General features: G+C 43.4%; 1 protein-coding gene across 5 annotated transcripts in view; it reads left to right on the plus strand.

Annotated features, from left to right (window-relative positions):
• The window catches only part of TMEM232 (transmembrane protein 232), a 149,855-nt gene extending 133,170 nt beyond the window's left edge, over nt 1-16,685 (plus strand). For all 5 annotated transcript variants that reach the window (XM_081880441.1, XM_081880440.1, XM_081880437.1 and 2 more), the window contains 2 exons: nt 9,266-9,359; nt 15,745-16,685. In XM_081880441.1, the coding sequence (XP_081736567.1) occupies nt 9,266-9,359; nt 15,745-15,999 (349 nt within the window). In that variant the 3' untranslated portion in view covers nt 16,000-16,685. The remainder of the gene's footprint in view (nt 1-9,265; nt 9,360-15,744) is intronic.
• The last annotated feature ends 1,199 nt before the right edge of the window (nt 16,686-17,884 follow it).

Consider the following 17,884-nt stretch of genomic DNA (forward strand, 5'->3'; position numbering starts at 1 on the left):
ATCTGCATCAGCTAATTGTATTCCTTAGTGACGAACCTTTCATCATGTTTTTAAGTATGAGTTTCTTCATCATCCCCACCTACTTAATTTGATACCTAATTATTTGTGGGAGTAGTACGTTCACTTTCTGCTTTATATTTAAGGGGCAAATCTGTTCTTTATTGAAATGCATTGCAAATCCGTATTTTTTTTAACATAAGAGAGAGTGAGTTTGTTCTTTAACTAGAAAAATACCAACAAAATTGTTGATCTTCAGCTGACTGCTGCAAAGGCCACATGCAGTCGGCCTTTTATGTGTTCTTGCCCGGCTGGCCAGCAAGAAATTTCCCCATAACTTGGGCCCTGATTAGCCCACTTGAACCCAGCTTACTGGCCAGGCAGTCGCGCCCCCATGGCCATGACAGCCAGGGGAATTCCCCATCAGCCAGCAACCATGGGGTCCAGCTGCCAGGAAGGAGGCGGGCAGTGATGATCTGCAATCGACACCCAACTGGGAAACGGTGAGTGTCCTAAAATGTGAAACAGCACAGCAGAGATAAAACGGAGAAAACAAACAGGTCTTTGCCTGCCACAGAAATGGCATCAAGGAAGATGGCATGTGAGCTTTTCTGGGAAGGGCATTCCAAAGTCTAGGCCCCAACATTGAAAGCTCACCACTCTCCGCCAACCTGCTACGTTTTCCTTGTCTGGGGCACACAAGAAAAGGCCTCTGATGAAGTCATCTTAGGTAGCATCCATTGATAGCCTTATCAGTTATGCCAACATGAGTGCAATTGTTATATCGATGCCACCATAGTGTTAGCAGTTGACTTAAAGTTTTATTGGTATAATGAAACCATTGTAGTCTTAACTTCACAACCCCAATATTATTTGGACGTATGCTAGCTGCAGCCCTATCCTTGACCTTGTCTAGCCAGTGTAATGTGAGGATATTACTGTACCGTAAGATGTGAACACACTTGTTAGGGGCCACAGAAGGCTAAATATCCATGTTTTCATGTCAAGAAAGATTAAATGGTTTTGCAGAAAGGGAGAATACCATTTTGATAAGGACGGTCTTCTCTAAAGTGAGTGCAAGACCCTGAGAATTGATTCTCTCCAGCCATCAGTAAATCACCAACCTGCTGCTCAGGGGAAATACCTGTAAGAACAAAACAGATCGCATATCCCTAAACTGGTAATGGGAACTTCTTGATCTATGAAGCAACAATTGAAGATACAAATTCTTGTATTTCACATTCCCTGTAGCAGCAGCTACTCACAATTTGCAAAGAAATGGGAAGGATCCTGTATTCTACTGGGTAAAACTGAATAGACAAAGTCATATCAAAACAATTTTCCTCTAGGGGGCTGAAAACTGTTTGTCTACATTATCTGCATGCCCTTGAAAATCTTTTATATTTGTACTAAGAAATTAGGAAATGAATGCTGTGGGAGTATGGTGTATCGGCATTTTGTCAAATGGGGAAAATCCTGTGAAAATGCAATGAAGTCCCATTGAAATCAATACATTTGAAACTTGGAAAATGTAGCAGTTCAGTTTTAGTTCCATTGAACTAAATGGATTTGGTACATTTAAGAATTGAGGCACTTGCTCAGAATAACCACACTGTAGCTTTTTCTGGACCAGGCTGTACATAGGGCATTGCTTAGTGCCACACATATAGAAAATTCAGGCTGAAAAGGTCCAAACCTGCCATCAGTCAGCAAAAGTTCAGGAAAGTGCACTTAAAGATTTAAGACACTAAAAATCCATTTGAATTTAACATCGTTAAACTAAGAAGTTGAAATATGTTGGCTGAATAGAGATCACACTGTGAATACAATAAATATTTTAAAGTTGTTCTGATGCTTTCCATTGAAGTTACTGTCCTTTTTTTTCACAGTCTGTAACAAACATAAAAGTGTTGGCATCTGTCTGTCTCAAGACACAATGGAGTGTGCTTCTGGGGGTGAAGTCACTGTGTTAGCAGCACCCAAGTAACCTCCCTGGGGAGCAAGCCTGGGCAATGTGTATGGAGGTCCCTAGGCTGTCTAGACGACAAATAAATAATAGAAGCCACTATATTAGAAGGACGGGACATGGGTGGTGCTGTGGGTTAAACCACAGAGCCTAGGACTTGCAAATCAGAAGGTCGGCAGTTCGAATCCCTGCGATGGGGTGAGCTCCTGTTGCTCGGTCCCTGCTCCTTCCAACCTAGCAGTTTGAAAGCACGCCAAAGTGCAAGTAGATAAATAGGTACCGCTCTGGTGGGAAGGTAAATGGCGTTTCCTTGCACTGCTCTGGTTCACCAGAAGCGGCTTAGTCATGCTGGCCACATGGCCCGGAAGCTGTACGCCGGCTCCCTCGGCCAATAAAGCGAGATGAGCGCCGCAACCCCAGAGTCGGTCACGACTGCACCTAATGGTCAGGGGTCGCTTTAGCTTTACCTTTATTTTAGAAGGAAGAGTTGCAAACAGTGGTGGAGGAAGCTGCTCGGGTGCCCAGGGGCGGGGTAAGTCGCCCATAGGGACGGGGCGAGGGCGGGGTGAGCTCCCCATAGGGACGGGGTACACTGCAGGGCCTCTGTAGTATGCCTGCACCCTCCCACTCAGCCACCCTACAGCTGGGGGAGAGGCAGCAGGCAGACAGTTTGGGCAGGAGATTCATGGCTTGGGTGTGCTGCAGGTCCCACAGTGAGTGCTGCCCGGCATTTTGTCACCCCCCTCAGTGCTGACACCTGGGGCGGCCTGCACCCACCGCTCCCCCCTTACTCCACCCCTGGTTGCAAGATACTGGATAACAAGGACTTAATAGCAAAAGAGTAATGTACGTTTGTAAAGGTATTTCACTGACAGTACATAGGGCCAGCCCATTCTCAAATAGGCAGAAACCTCTGCAAGGCACTTCTGTATAGTGAAAGCCTTCAGCTAACCAGAGTCCCATAAAAGCTAAGATGCAGCTGGGAAACAATTGAACCTGCAATTAAGGCTGAGGTAAACATGACAGTGCTGGTATCAGGTATTGTGACCTAAATAACATTTCCCAGTGGTAGACCATGTGGGAAATTGCAGAAAAGTTAGCAATGCTTCAGCAGCTTATTACTTATGGGCTGTTTTATGCAAGGTTTAGTGACGAAAATGCCATGGGTTACAGCTATCTGCTCCTGTCCATTAAAAGCAAACTGTAATTTATTTATTTATTTTAAAAATGCAATATTAGTAGTGAGGCATGCATCACTTTACATTAGGCGATGTCAAGCCTCATCACCCCCATATTGTTTAATGTACATTAGCCTCATACTGTGTATGCATAGTGCCGTAGTACAGATTGAAGGAGTTATTATCTGACACTTTCAACATAAATAAAATGACTTCAATTACCAGCCTAGCAGGAAGTCAATATCAAGTCCTTCCTTGAAATTAAAAAATTACAATTCAGCACATCTCTTGGTATTAAGGGAAAAAAAACACCCTCTCACACACTGAAATTCAGCTACAACAAGCAATCACGAGGGGCTCAAGGAAGCATTAATCTGCAGGCACAAGCCCAGATGAAACAATCAAGTATCTGAATCCAGAAACTAGAAGCATAAAATATACTAGTTGATGGTGTGGAATTGAGATCATTAGAAAGATTCCAGCATGAAAAAAAAACCACAAATATATTTGACAAAAACAAAGTCCAAAGCCTATCTAAGAAAACAAAGTTACAGATAGGTAGCCGTGTTGGTCTGCCATAGTCAAAACAAAAAAATTCCTTCCAGTAGCACCTTAAAGACCAACTAAGTCAGTTCGTATCTGAAGAAGTGTGCATGCACACGAAAGCTCATACCAAGAACTGACTTAGTTGGTCTTTAAGGTGCTACTGGAAGGAATTTTTTTGTTAAGAAAACAAAGTGTAACAAGGAACAGAAAGGAAACAGAACTAGTTGCAAACAATAGGGATGTCCAAGAGTCTTTTGCTGATGTTAACAGTTGCTGCGAAAGGAATCCCTGATCTAGACTTTGTGCAGAGCAGAAATGAATTTGAGCTTCACCACAAGAATCAAGTTTCAAAGCTTTACTGCAGAACAGTCTTAAAACATTTATAAGTAAAGGTTACAAAATACGAAGTACAGTGACACATTGCTCTTAAACAACAAGTAGTGCAGTCTCTTCTTTAAGTTCAGTAATACAATTCAGTGACCTTTCTCTCTGGGTCTAGAGAGAAATCCTATGTAAGCATCTTGCTTGTTCATCATCACTGAGCTTTGATGACCATCAAAGACAATGAGTTCTCAGGTTTCATTTCATGCTAAGAGAGATCTCTGCTTGGGTTTCTGGGAGATGTCAGTTAATCTGAACATAAACATTCAACTTCTTCTCACTGCATTTGCTATAGACAGACCTCCTGTCTGTTGCAAAGCTCTCTGCATAGCATTTTAAGTACAATGCATTCAAGCACAATGGTTTATTTTTATTAAACTTCTTTATTTAACATAGCAGCCTTGGAATGCATTTAAACCAGGGGAAAGTTGATAGACAACAAGAAGTTCTGGCGGACTCAGACCAGATGAGGAAGTGGAACCACAGAAGGAGAAAGTGTTAGGGTGAAGGGGAGTCTATGGGTCTGGGATATAAGGCAGTTGGGGTTCGTGGGGAAGAAGGAAGAGAGGAAGAAGAATGGAAATCTTCTGAGGAGGAATGTGAAGGCATCAGCCAAGAGTTGAAGGTAGCAAGGCGACTCACAGCAATGGTTAAATCCCCAATGTGAACCATTAGCAGGAAGAAAGGGTTCAGAGTTACAAGAGATCAGATGCTGCGAAGCCCAAGGTTTAAGGAAATGTAAGGTAAAGAGGTGACTTGGCTGGTGGGATAAAGTCATCCATTGAGACCTGAGAAAGTAACCCAACTGACTCAACAAAGGGACTGTTTCAGTTCAGACCTGGTGCAACTGTGTTTGTTTGAACAGGAGACTGAAACATGGGGCCTACAATGTTGAGGTGCCCCTAGGGTAGCCCTGGCACGACAGTAACCAGTATTTAGAATAATTATGATTATAGTTTCCATTTCTATATTATACTATTCTCATAAAACAAATGATTTGGTATTGACTGGGTTTTCTTGAATATTGCACTGCTTTCCTACTTTTTCAGCATTGAGAAACAATACCAGATTTAGCCTGCATAACTTTTTTTTCCGGTACAAAACAAAAGGTACACAAGCTGGATAGAGGAATGAGAGGAAGTCGGAGGTTTAGTGAGGAATGAGAAGAAGCTGTAGCACCTTCTCCTTCTAGGTCAGGGATAGCAATCATAGGACCCAGCCCCAGTGGTCACGGATAGGCTCTGCCTATTCTAAGCCTTGGATAGGAGAAAAGCCCTCCATAAGGAAGGTGCAGAAAGTGTAGCATAGAAGTGGAAGTTGTTTATCCCTCGTGTTGATCCGTGATAGTAGTGCACTTACAACACCAAGCAAAAGTTTATGGATTAATTGTTTAAAATGACAATTCCAGAAGAGGTTTTGACTGGAGATACAAAGCCCCCCCCCCTTTTTTGCTTCACTTGAAATACTGCAGTTCTCCCCTAGTTCCATGCATGGGTCGTGATGTACTAGATCAGTTTGTGCTTGCCAGTCTCACTTTAAATCAATTCAAAGCTATTTTTGTGTGCACACTTAGCAAACTACCGATTGCACTCCAGGTGCCGCAAAATCAATGCCAAGGAAAAGCTAAGCGATTTAGATGGCTTCTCCTGCCGAAATGGTATTGCACAAAATTCAGAGGGAGCTGACACGAACTAAGAGGCTGAAAGGAATTTAACCAACCAAGTAGTCAAAAACTCTGAAACGCTGGCAAGATCAGATGCCATACATGACACAAGTGTTGCGTTAGGTTTTAATTCCAGTGCTTCTCTTTCTGTAAAAAAGGTTTTACTTGAATGTTGAAGAAAGTAGACAAAATTCAAAAGCTTTTTCCTGCAGAGCCTTTTGGATTTCTTTTCTTTGTGTGTGTGTGTGTTAAAATAGTTTTTATGGAACTGTTTTGTGTTACAAAACAAACAGATAAACAGGGAAAGGTAATCTATTGTCTCCACTTTTAATTCACAGCCCTTTTCACAGCCTGTTTACATATAGTGAGAGACACTTTTGTCAAAGACATCTTGCAGTTGGGAAGAGTGGCAGGGAGAGAGATGGGCGTATTGTTATTTTGTCCAATTCCTGTTATTAGTGTAGGGTCTGTGTCAACATCATGTGGGTAGATCCTTTGTTTATATATTTATTTATTTTTATTGATCGTGTGAGAGATTGGGGGATCCCAAGCCTGGTTGGTTGCATTCAGTTAATTGCAGTGTGACTTGTTTATATGTGTTTGTGGGGGCGGGGTTAAGTTGTTGGGTCAGATTAGCCATATCAATTCATATGCAGTTGGGGGTGGGAATAGGTCCTTGTCCTGTTGTGCAGTGTATGTGATAAAGGAGAACCATACTGGCATGAAAGCATCCTCAGTGGGCCGGCAGCTGTAACTACTTTGCTTTCATCATTATAATCTTGCTATCACACATGGAGGGGTAAAATGCAATGCAAACTCAGAAAATAAAAGATACAATAAAATGGCTCCCCCTTCAAAATGGACGTGACGAAGCAGTGGTGCCTCTCCCCAGGGCTCTTCATGCAGATTAAACAAGTACTGGTTTTTTTGCTCTATAAGACTCACTTTTTCCCTCCTAAAAAGTAAGGGGAAATTTGTGTGCGTCTAATGGAGCAAATTCAGGCTGCGTAGCTATCCCAGAAGCCAGATCAGCGAGAGGGATTGCTGCTTTCACTGCGCAGCGATCCCTCTTGCTGTTCTGGCTTCTGAGATTCAGAATATTTTTTTTCTTGTTTTCCTCCTCCAAAAACTAGGTGCGTCTTGTGGTCTGGTGCATCTTATAGAGCGAAAAATACGGTAATCTGTGCACAAAGCCCTAGGACAGGCATCCCCAAACTCGGCCCTCCAGGTGTTTTGGGACTACAACTCCCATCATCCCTAGCTAACAGGACCAGTGGTCAGGGATGATGGGAACTGTAGTCCCAAAACATCTGGAGAGCCGAGTCTGGGCATGCCTGCCCTAGGATGAGCCAGGCCTACCTTTAAAGCCCCAAACAACCTGGGGCCAGGATGCCTAAAGCAGGGGTGGGGAATCCCCCAAGCCTCTCTCTCAGGCCCTTAGGACCAACCTATTCCTCTTCTCTGGCCATGCCAGAGGATAGCGTACTGGTTAGCATATTGGAGTAGAATCTGGGAGACCAGGGGTTCAAATCCCCGCTCAGTGATGAAGCTCCCTGCGTGGCCTTGGGCCTGTCACTGCCTCTCTTCTTAACTTACCTCATGGGGTTGTTGTGAGGATAAAATAAGGAGAAAGAGAACTATATATGCCACCTTGGAGCAACGGTGGGAAATAAATCACTGCGAGAAGTGACGTTACAGGGAACCAGGCAGAGGACCTTCTTGGTAGTGGCGCTGGCCCTGTGGAACGTCCTCCCGTCAGATGTCAAGGCAATAAGCAATTATCTTACTTTTAAAAGACACCTGAAGGCAGCCCTGTTTAGGGATGTTTTCAATGTTGAACGCTGTATTGTGTTTTTAATATTCGGTTGGAAGCTGCCCATCTTGGCTGGGGAAACCCAGCCAAGATGGGCAGGGTATAAATAATAAATTATTATTATTATTATTATTATTATTATTATTATTATTATTATTAAGCTTTTGCCTGGCTGGAATGTGTGGTGATGTTGCTTGCTTGCCTAGATGGTGTGCGTGTGCAGAAACCTCTGGCTTGTCTGTGTGTGACTGGCATGTAGCTTACTATACAAAGGTAAGAGGCATGTTGGTTGCGCTGTTTGCTTTTGCTTCTGGTATGACCCACCACTGGTATGTGGCCCAGGTTTCTCCAGGAAGGATTGCAGTCCTTAAGGTGAAAAAGGTTCCCAACTCCTGAGCTGAAGCATGGTCTCCTCCCATATTATTGTGCTTGGCCACTGAGAAAATAAAGAGAGACCTAAAGTGTACTGAGCTCCATTCGGAGGCATGGCTAGTGGGAACAGATCAGAGGGCTTTCTCAGTGATGGCACCCGCTTTCCTGAAGTTCCTGGCTGTCAGATGCTGGTGGTGGTTGCTCGTGAGTAACCAGGCAGGACTCCAACCTGGCTTTTACAGGTTTTATTGTGCAAACTATTTACAGTGCAGATCTACCTAGTTCATGTCCATCTCAGTCACTTGCAGAATCCGGGAGTGGCCCCTTCCGGCTTCTCCCCCAACATAAGAACTTCGGCACCCCAAGCCTCCTCCTCCCCTCCTTGCGTTTCACCCCTCTGCGCAAGCTGGGCGGCGGAAGTGGCGTGTGTCCCTCCTGGCCAGCCTGGCGAGGCGAGGCGCTGGGGCTCTCAGCATCCTCCTCGAGCCCTTTCCTCACTTGGCTGGCCCCTTCCCTCTCTTCTCCACTGGAGGTGTGGCTTTTCCCACCGCTGGAAGAGGAACTGCTCCTCAGGAGTTTCGGAGGCTCTCTCTATCCCAACGCCCCCCCCGCCTCCCTTCCCTTTTCCGATGGCAGTCCCCTGACACTGCCTGAGGAGGTCCACATGATGGCACAAAACCTTTTTGCTTGCCCTGCATGTTGGTTTATTTGTCTGAATCTCTTCTTTAGTTTTTCTGGTTTTGATGTTTAAGTTTGTAGTCCTGTAAGCACTTTCATGGGAGTAAGCCCCACTGAGCTTACTTCAGAGTAGAAATGCATAGGTCAGAGATGCAGTTTAAGTTTTTTTCCCCTTTGAAAATTAAACACCTCGCACATGTTTGGCAGGAGAAGACCTCCGGAATACACCTACCATGCACATGTGATTTATTTTAGTCACAAAGCTGCAGCATCTAATGATCTTTATGATTATAATTATAACCTGCACTCAGCGTGATTATAGAGCCAAGCATAACTGCTGAAATAAATAAGTGATAATAGAGTAGAACGGCTTTTTAAAAAACTGAACATAGCAACCAAGAACTACACGGAACAGTGTAAAGCTGTGGAAACCTATGTCAGATTTAAATCTTCTCTAAGCAGTTTTCACACAAAAGTGTAAAAGCTGACCTTCCGGAAAGGCCTTACCTGTTGTTGTTCCGGAAAAGCCTAACCCGTTGTTGCCAGGATTTTTCAAGCCAATGGGAGACTTGGCATCATTCATTATTTCAATAAGGGTCCTTTTGTAGGGTGGGCATTCCTACAAAGTTACAGAACGAAAATCTAACAGTTTTCTCATTTCTTTCCTAAAGGGAAGAGCTTTTGCTAGCTGGTGTACCAAAATATCCATATCCAGATTACTTGACCCGCACAGAAATAGCTCTAAGGAGAATAATTGAGACTCAGGTAAGAACAGTTATTAAAATGAGTATTTGCATAAGTTCTGTGTACAACACACCCAGGATTTGCTGTTATAGACCTTAATTACCTTCATTATATAGGGACGTGGGTGGCGCTGTGGGTTAAACCACAGAGCCTAGGGCTTGCCAATCAGAAGGTCGGTGGTTCGAATCCTCGCAACAGGGTGAGCTCCCGTTGCTTGGTCCCTGCTCCTGCCAACCTAGCAGTTTGAAAGCACGTCAAAGTGCAAGTAGATAAATAGGTACCGCTCCAGCGGGAAAGTAAATGGCGTTTCCGTGTGCTGCTCTGGTTCTCCAGAAGCGGCTTAGTCATGCTGGCCACATGACCCGGAAGCTGTACGCCGGCTCCCTCGGCCAATAAAGCGAGATGAGTGCTGCAACCCCAGAGTCGGTCATGACTGGACCTAATGGTCAGGGATCCCTTTACCTTTTACCTTCATTATAATAACCTGTTGTTTTTAATTAATACTCTAACCAAGGCATGAATCCCTTTGATAAAGACCTGATGTACATGTGAAGTCCTGATTAATTTTATGTATATTTCTAAGAACTCGATCCAGGTCCTTGGATTTCCCCCTATTTATTTATTTAAGATATTTGTTTCCCATCTTTCTAATATCCATGTGCATGTGGGTCTTCAAGGTAGCTCATAGCAAGTCACTAAAACAATAACAAGCATCATCCCTCATGTAAGGCTTCTCCGAACATGACTGCTAGCTGTGATCTCATCTTCTCCATCACCAATAGTGTTTCACTCCCTGAAATAGCTTGAATGCATGCTTGTCTTTTAAAGGTAAAGGTAAAGGTACCCTTGCCCGTACGGGCCAGTCTTGCCAGACTCTAGGGTTGTGCGCTCATCTCACTCTATAGGCCTGGAGCCAGCGCTGTCCGCAGACACTTCCGGGTCACGTGGCCAGCGTGACAAGCTGCATCTGGCAAGCCAGCGCAGCACACGGAACGCTGTTTACCTTCCCGCTGGTAAGCGGTCCCTATTTATCTACTTGCACCCGGAGGTGCTTTCGAACTGCTAGGTTGGCAGGTGCTGGGACCGAACAACGGGAGCGCACCCTGCCGCGGGGATTCGAACCGCCAACCATGCGATCGGCAAGTCCTAGGCGCTGAGGTTTTACCCACAGCGCCACCCGCGTCCCATTCTATTAGCCAGTTTAACATTGAATATGGTCCCAGCCACTGGAACAACTGCCTCCTGGGCGGTGCTATTTTTCTAGAAAAAGAGGTGCCGGAACTCACCATCAGCCCCTTCCTTATTCTCTTATAATGGCAATGGTGCCCACTTGAGAGGTGCCGGAATTGAGTTCTGGCTGGGGGAAAAAAGCCCTTTTCCTGGGGAATATTTCTTCCATCACTGACTGAGTGACTTCTATCTGCTCAACCCCACACTCTTGCTTCAGGGCACTTGTGCGGGGGGGACAGCTGTGTGGTTTGACCGCACAGAACAAGAGCAGGAAGCACAGCTTTAATAATCCTGGTTTTGCATGGCCGCCATGTAATTTCTGATCCACATGATTCTATAATGAGGATGTTTTGCATGGCCGCCATGTAATTTCTGATCCACATGATTCTATAATGAGGATATTTTGCAAGCCTCTTTAAGGATGCTTCCTGAAGACCTGCTTATTGAACATTTATCTTGATATGTTTGCAGAGGGGTTAGATGACATGGCTATGAGCATTCGTTCCAATTTGTGTGCAAAGAACTTTTTTCAGTGCATTTCCTCACCCCTTTCCTTATTGCTACAAGTCCAATTGTGTGTGTGTGTGTGTGTGGCAGGGGAAATGGGTTTGTTGTGTTGAGAGCTCCAAGTTTAATTGCACAACCTGGATTTGCCAATATGTAATTAAATCCCACCTGAAAATAACGATGGTACCCTGGGAGCCACTTGGGGCTATAAAGGGTATCCTAAAAAATATTAATAAGAGTGCCCTCGTTTCCAGTGTAGAGGAAGAATGCTAGTTTATTGAGCAAATGAAAAAATCTGGTTAACGGTATTCAGGTATCACAGCCATTTGCTAAAAATACACTAGTAGACCTCGCATGTTTAGAAGTGAAAAATAAGCAACATACCCTTGTTACTTTCACACAACTTGTTAAAAGGGTCAGCGTTACTGCCCTAACACTAGAATTTATAAGGTAACTTGTTGTGTATGTAATTAAACCACCTCTCAGGCCTATGCAGTCCCAACTTATTTTCACACAACCAGTTAAGTGATTTGTTAATCACAGTTTTCTGCACATTTGCACTTAGAGCTAAAAAAATAATATTCTCACAAAATTATCCTCAAAAGTCCCCCCCGTAAATTTTATTGGTGAATATTCTCAGGGTACTTGCCGAATATTCTCCAGGTGTGTATATTCAGCACTATCATCTGACAGCCAAATATTTTGTAGCTGGGCTCAACATTTTGAAGTATCTGACAGCTGGCATGGAGAAATAGCCATCATTGTTGGAAAAATCACTACTTGACAGTCTTTCACAGCTGACATGTGTTAATAATCAACATTACAGAACTACTGGCAGTTGACACCTGGAAGCAGTCGGCTGCTATGGGGTTGCAGTATGTGGCAGTGTTTGACAGATGACTTGCAACAGAATTCAGAAAATTTTATATGAACGGCATTCATTCATGTAACCCATAAAACAATTTGAATTTTGCCATTAAATTTCAATTTCAACCATTACACACACACACACACACACACACACACACACATATAATTGAGGTCAAATTTCAGCATCAATTTCATTGGACTTTGAAACCATGCTTGTTAATTTCCACTACAAATTTCATAACCGGCACGTACAAATATGAGATCTACCGGTATATTAAATATTGATATTATATATTCTGCAGTTTAAATAGGTTCCCTACTGTATGTGTAGCCTCACTTTGTCCCAGAACATTTGCCACTATCTGAACCACTTAGGGTTTCCTGGTGCTGCTTATTTTAAGAGACACGTTTGAACTCACTGCTCCAGAGCCTGCAGCTGCCACCCTCTATTTCAGAGTTCCTTCGCTTCAAAGTATTGGAGATTTCCACATCATATTTTATTTTTTAAATTTTAATCTGGCAGCCCTCGAAGCAATCGGGGTAGAAGGTAGTAGTGCTGCTTCTTTATAAGTATTACGTTAAGCCATTTCTCTTTCTGACGCTAATCTTATGGGAATAGGATGTTGGATGGAGAAAAGAGTCCAATTTTATTGTGGAGCCAAAAACCTTCAATTCCCCTTTCAGCTCTGAATTTAACTCTCTGGTTTGCCTAGGGCAAGTTGCTCACTTTCTGCCTTACCAACTTCCTAGCACTGTGGTGAGGAAAGAGTAATCAGCATTATCATTAGAGTCCTTCAGAACTTGGAGATGTTCCATAAACATTTGGGTCTTGAGGTTTTCTTCTTCCCATCTTTTGCATAACTGGCTGGAACATTCTTTCTGAAAGTGTTTAAAATCTGCTATTATTAAGCCAGTTTGGGGAATGAAAGAAAAGGAATATACGTTTTCTGATACATTAAACAAGCTTTTAGAGTTAATTCACCATTGAGTTCTGACTCTGGAGGCAGTGAAAATACTAAGTGCACTGAAATATATTTTATAACTCAGAGCAGTTCTGCCAGCTGATAATAATCGTAACCATAGCAAAAATGCCCACAAGCTACTAGTTTGCTTACAATACTCTGTTAGAAGGAAGGCATTTTATTATTTAAGGTTAGCCAGCCCATAATGTAATTGGGGGCATCCCATAAAAGCAATCATCCCCCCTAAAAAAACACACCAGTTTTCTCAGACTCTGAAATCTTTCCCCCCATGTTTAAAAGTCTTATCACTTCTTTTTAATGCAGTGATTATTTCTAAACCCTTTCTCCTTTTTCCTTTTTTAAATCCAAACTGCCCTTCTCTTTAATAAACGACACATTTTTATTGCTCTTTTATTCTAAGCTGCAGTTTCTACGCATAAGACCATACCTTCAGGGCCTCCATTAATGCAGTAAGGATGTTATCATCGAGGCTCAAAACAAGATGCGAACTTTTCCTTGACTACAGTCATAAACAGTTTTAGTCTTTCTGGTACATCATTTGTACCCCTGACATTGTCTATTTTACTTTGTAGAGGCTGTACTTTGTTCCATACGCACACCCATTTTCTTGTGCTGGACACGTGGTCAAACAGTGAGCTTAGGCTGAGAAGATCAATGCAAATATTGCTCCTTTACAGAGTCCGTCTTCAATGCGAAGAGTTTCATGATAAAAACTTAAGCTAGGCTAAGGTCTTGCCACTGATCCATCTTCTAACACAGCAGCTTCTTCACACAGCTAGTGTAATTCTTCCGCCTTTCCCATCCATTGTCGTTGCTTCTTTTTCTTCCCTCTTGCTATTTCATCTCTCACACTCTGATAAAATCATTCCTATTCCTTTTCATATTTCTTTGGCCTTCAAATACACCGCTGCAGCCATCTCTCTGTCTCTTGTGAGGAAGATTAATTCTCATATCATTTTCTCGAGTGGGCTACTTTTTTGTGAGGTGATTTCACCACACTATTTCTATGTGGTGACCATGTCATATGAATGCAGCTTTTTTTCAGGTACTAGAGGGGCATGGTTTTTTCTACATGAGGGGAATGTCTCATGTTCATAGCTTTCCTTCGCTTTATATGTACTACAATTCACTATGTGATCATCTCAAGATCACCTCATGAAGTGAGGATGACAGAAGGGAACAGGAGGCGGGCGATGGAAGCCCAAAGGCCAATATGGTGCACCAAGTAGGGTGCTAGTGGGTTTGTGATATAAGTTGTCTATCTCTGCTCAGAGCCACTTCTCATATTACAAAAATTCCTACATGATTTTTTTTTGGGGGGGGGGGATTAATATGGAACCTGCTTAGAGATTATCATGTGATGTGCAGGTTTTTCACTGGCTAGCTGTGAATATACATGTGTTTGTGTTGATTGTACATACATACAAACATTGAAAAACTCACAGATGTGATCATCATATATGAAATTAACACATACAGTGTTAATGTTGTGTGTAAATTTCTACAAGGGACTTCTACAACACTTGAGATTACTGTGTAGAGTTTGGGCAAGTCAATAGCTCTCAGTGCAATCTGCCTCACACAACTGTTGTGAGGACAAATGAGAAAAGAATGGAAAACATGCTTTCAACATATGAAATAATGCAAGAGGTTATTAGAGAAGGATGAGATGAGAGGTTAGTATGCAATGTACTGTTATTTCCAGCACATGTGGAATATACTATTATTGATTTTAAAATGTGGGACAAAGCTTGCCCTCCCCCAGAATTCACACTGCTTTTTCTCCATACCCCAACCTCAATTTCCCCCCTAATGCTGGCAGTGTTAATAAGACCCCATGCTGAACTTCTCATTTATTAATATGCTTAAGAGTTGGGTGGGATTCTCAAGTCGTAGTTTCTGCTATTTGAGATTTAAGCAGGATAATTTCAATTCAGAGTCTGTATCAGTGAACGATTCCTTTTCTTTCAGAAAAGTAACATATTTCTTGTTTAGAAAACAATAAGAATTGAGCAGGGCAGGAGTTTGCCTTTTGGGAGATGCATTCTGAACTGGAGCATGGCGGACAATTTACACATTTTAATGTGCATAAAATTAATGTACAGCTTTCATGCGATATACATATCTATGGTGCTTGCCAGCATTTGTGACATTGATAGCACCCACGTTGTGTGCCTTTTGATGCAGTGCCTTTTGACATCTCACTTTCAGGTAACAGAGCCTGGCATGTTGGAAAGCGTGGCCATTCCTCTGTAGCAGCTGAGGCTCCTGCTAGCTGGTTTTACCAAGTCCCTGATATTGCTAGCCATATGAATTCCATGTGTGTGCATTTTCTAATATTACAAAAAATGGTATGAAATTATATTTGAAGATGTGTAGTTTGCACACCTGCTTTTAAAATATTTGATTTTCACATTGTCAGTGAATTCTGCAATTTGCTTGAGACGGGCATTGAAACTTGCTATTCTGAGCTCCTGAGGATCCTGTCATGAACCTGTAGACCCCACAACAGCACCATAGAAAATGAATACACTTTGTAGGGTATACCTTGGCCAAACCAGTGCCCCCCAGATGTTGTTGGACTACAACCATACTGACTGGCTGATGGGAATTGCAGTCCAGAATCTGAAAGCACCAGTCCAGTGCCTGTTACTCCTTTGAATGAAGTTGCATGATCCATCACTGACTCTCCTAATGCCCAGTTCCTAAATTCCTGCCTTTAAATTATCTGCATGTCCTGCCACTGAATTGAAGTGTTTTGTTTTTACACACACCAATATCACTACTAAAGCCACTTTTTCTTTCCTTTGCAACAGTGGGAGAGGGAATTGGAGATGAGGCTGAAACTTGAAGAAAAACTCCTGGCGCTGGAGCTTAAAGAAAAACAGAAGTTGGAAGAAGAACGCTTCAAGAAAATAATGAAATGGCGATTAGAAAAGCTGAATAAGACAACTAAGCCCTATGAGCTTCCTCATAAACAAGTAGAGGAGGAGGAGGAGGAAGAAGATGAAGAACTGACAGAGTCATGCAGCAGCACTCAACTGTCAAGTGCACATCTGTCACGAGCCTGAAGACCAGCCTGCTAAGGGGTTAACTTACACATTACAGGCAAATGCATGCAATGAAGCCCAGGACTTTAGAATGAAAAGCCTAAGTGGAGGAGTAGGGAAGTGTGTGTGCTCTTAAACCATTTCCTGCTAATGGTTTTTTGCTCAAAATTGCTCCCACCTACTTTTTCATCCACGGTGTACCAGGTGTTTATTAGGCTAAACCATGCGGCAGCTTAGGACCGATTTTGAGGGGGTGGGGAATGCCTGATATGAAGACTTTAAGCTCCCCTTCCCACCCCACTGCTTCTATGCTGAAAACTGTGGCATCCTGCAGCAAAGTGCCATGGGGGAGGAGTAGAGCAGCCCTCCCACCCATTGGTGGCGCTGTGTTTGCCAGGGTGATGTGGCGGTGAGGTTACAGGAGCTCTATGTTGGTGGCGTTGGCACCTTAGGAGCCACCAGACCAACCTGGAGCTCCCTCAACCTCACAACCACCTCACCTCTGCAGTATCTTAGGGTGTGGCTGCCCTGCTGCCAGGAAGATGCTGGTGCTGCTCTATCCCACCTCTTCTTCTGCTGCTGGTCTCCTGGGACTGCTTTTCATGAAAAGAACAAGGCTGGGTTTCATAGCACTCATTTCCGTGTAATGTGTCATCTGCTCTTACATCAAATTTCCTCTCTTGAAATACAATGGTTATGGGAAAGCATTTTCTGAATTTTGTCTTGTTTCTTAGCACACTCAGGTGTTCTGTGCGAGGTCAAGAGAAGCACACCGAAGTTGCTCAGGGACAGCGAACCCTCTCATTCTTGTTCTCTTTATTCCACCTAATCATCTGTTTGTGCCTTGCAGAGTTTCCCCAAAGTTTGTCTACACCCAGAGGAGCCAACGTGGTGCCCTACAGGTGTTGTCGGCTACAACTCCCATCAACTCCAACCAGTATAGCCGCTGGTTAAGGATGATGGAACTGGAGTCTGCAGCATCTGAACGGCATAATGTTACTATCTGTGGTCTACACCAATACCTCCCGTCCATTCCCGTTCCCTCCCTGGTTGCTTGTTTTGCTACTGGTTCTGCCGCTTTCCTCAAACCTGTTCCTGCTTAGTCTTTCTGTTGATATTTAGGCCTTGCTTACTGCCTTACTAACTTGTGCACATTGCCACATCTCCTGCTGTTTGATTTACTTATTTAAAAATAACACAGTGGCTCTTGACTTGCTGTGACTTTTGAGCACACGGTTGATGCAGTCCTTGACTACGTTGAATTCTTGGTTCCACAATTGCATGGCTGTTTCCCTCAACTCAGATCTGCATTTTAAAAGCTACCTGTGACCTCCAACATTCACTGTGTGTTGATGTCTGATAACTGTAATGTTGAAACCTTAACCCTCTACTACAAGCATTCTATAACTAGTTAATACAGCTGAAGAAATGCAGCCCACAATCAGACCCCCTAACTCCAAGGTTGAAATATGCTGCTTCTCTTTGAGTGTGTCTACACGTGAGATGGTTGAGGTTCAGCTGCTGTACCTAAAGCAGATGGTTGAGAAGTGGTCTTTGCAAAAGCGCAGAGAATGTGATGCAGAAGAACCTGATCTTTACCAGCACCACCAAGTGCCTCACATGGGCACTGCAGTTCCCTCAACTGATGTTTACAGTTCCATTGTGGCATGGATTGTGGTTTACCCAGTAGGGATTGAGTATACAGAAAACAGCCGTACAATTGCTCCGTTGTGGCCAATTCCGTTCAACCCACATTGCTAGTCCATCAGTTTATGGGGAAGGTGGGGAGCCCCATAACGGTAGCAGAAGTCCTTGCGTGGTCTTCCACTAGCAGGGCTTGTTAGCTGAATCACTCCCTATGACTTCTACAAGCCTTCACTCCAACCTTACCTATTCCCTTCTCCAT

Source organism: Podarcis erhardii (genome assembly GCF_964252035.2).
Source record: "Podarcis erhardii genome assembly, chromosome: 11".
NCBI lineage: Eukaryota > Metazoa > Chordata > Lepidosauria > Squamata > Lacertidae > Podarcis > Podarcis erhardii.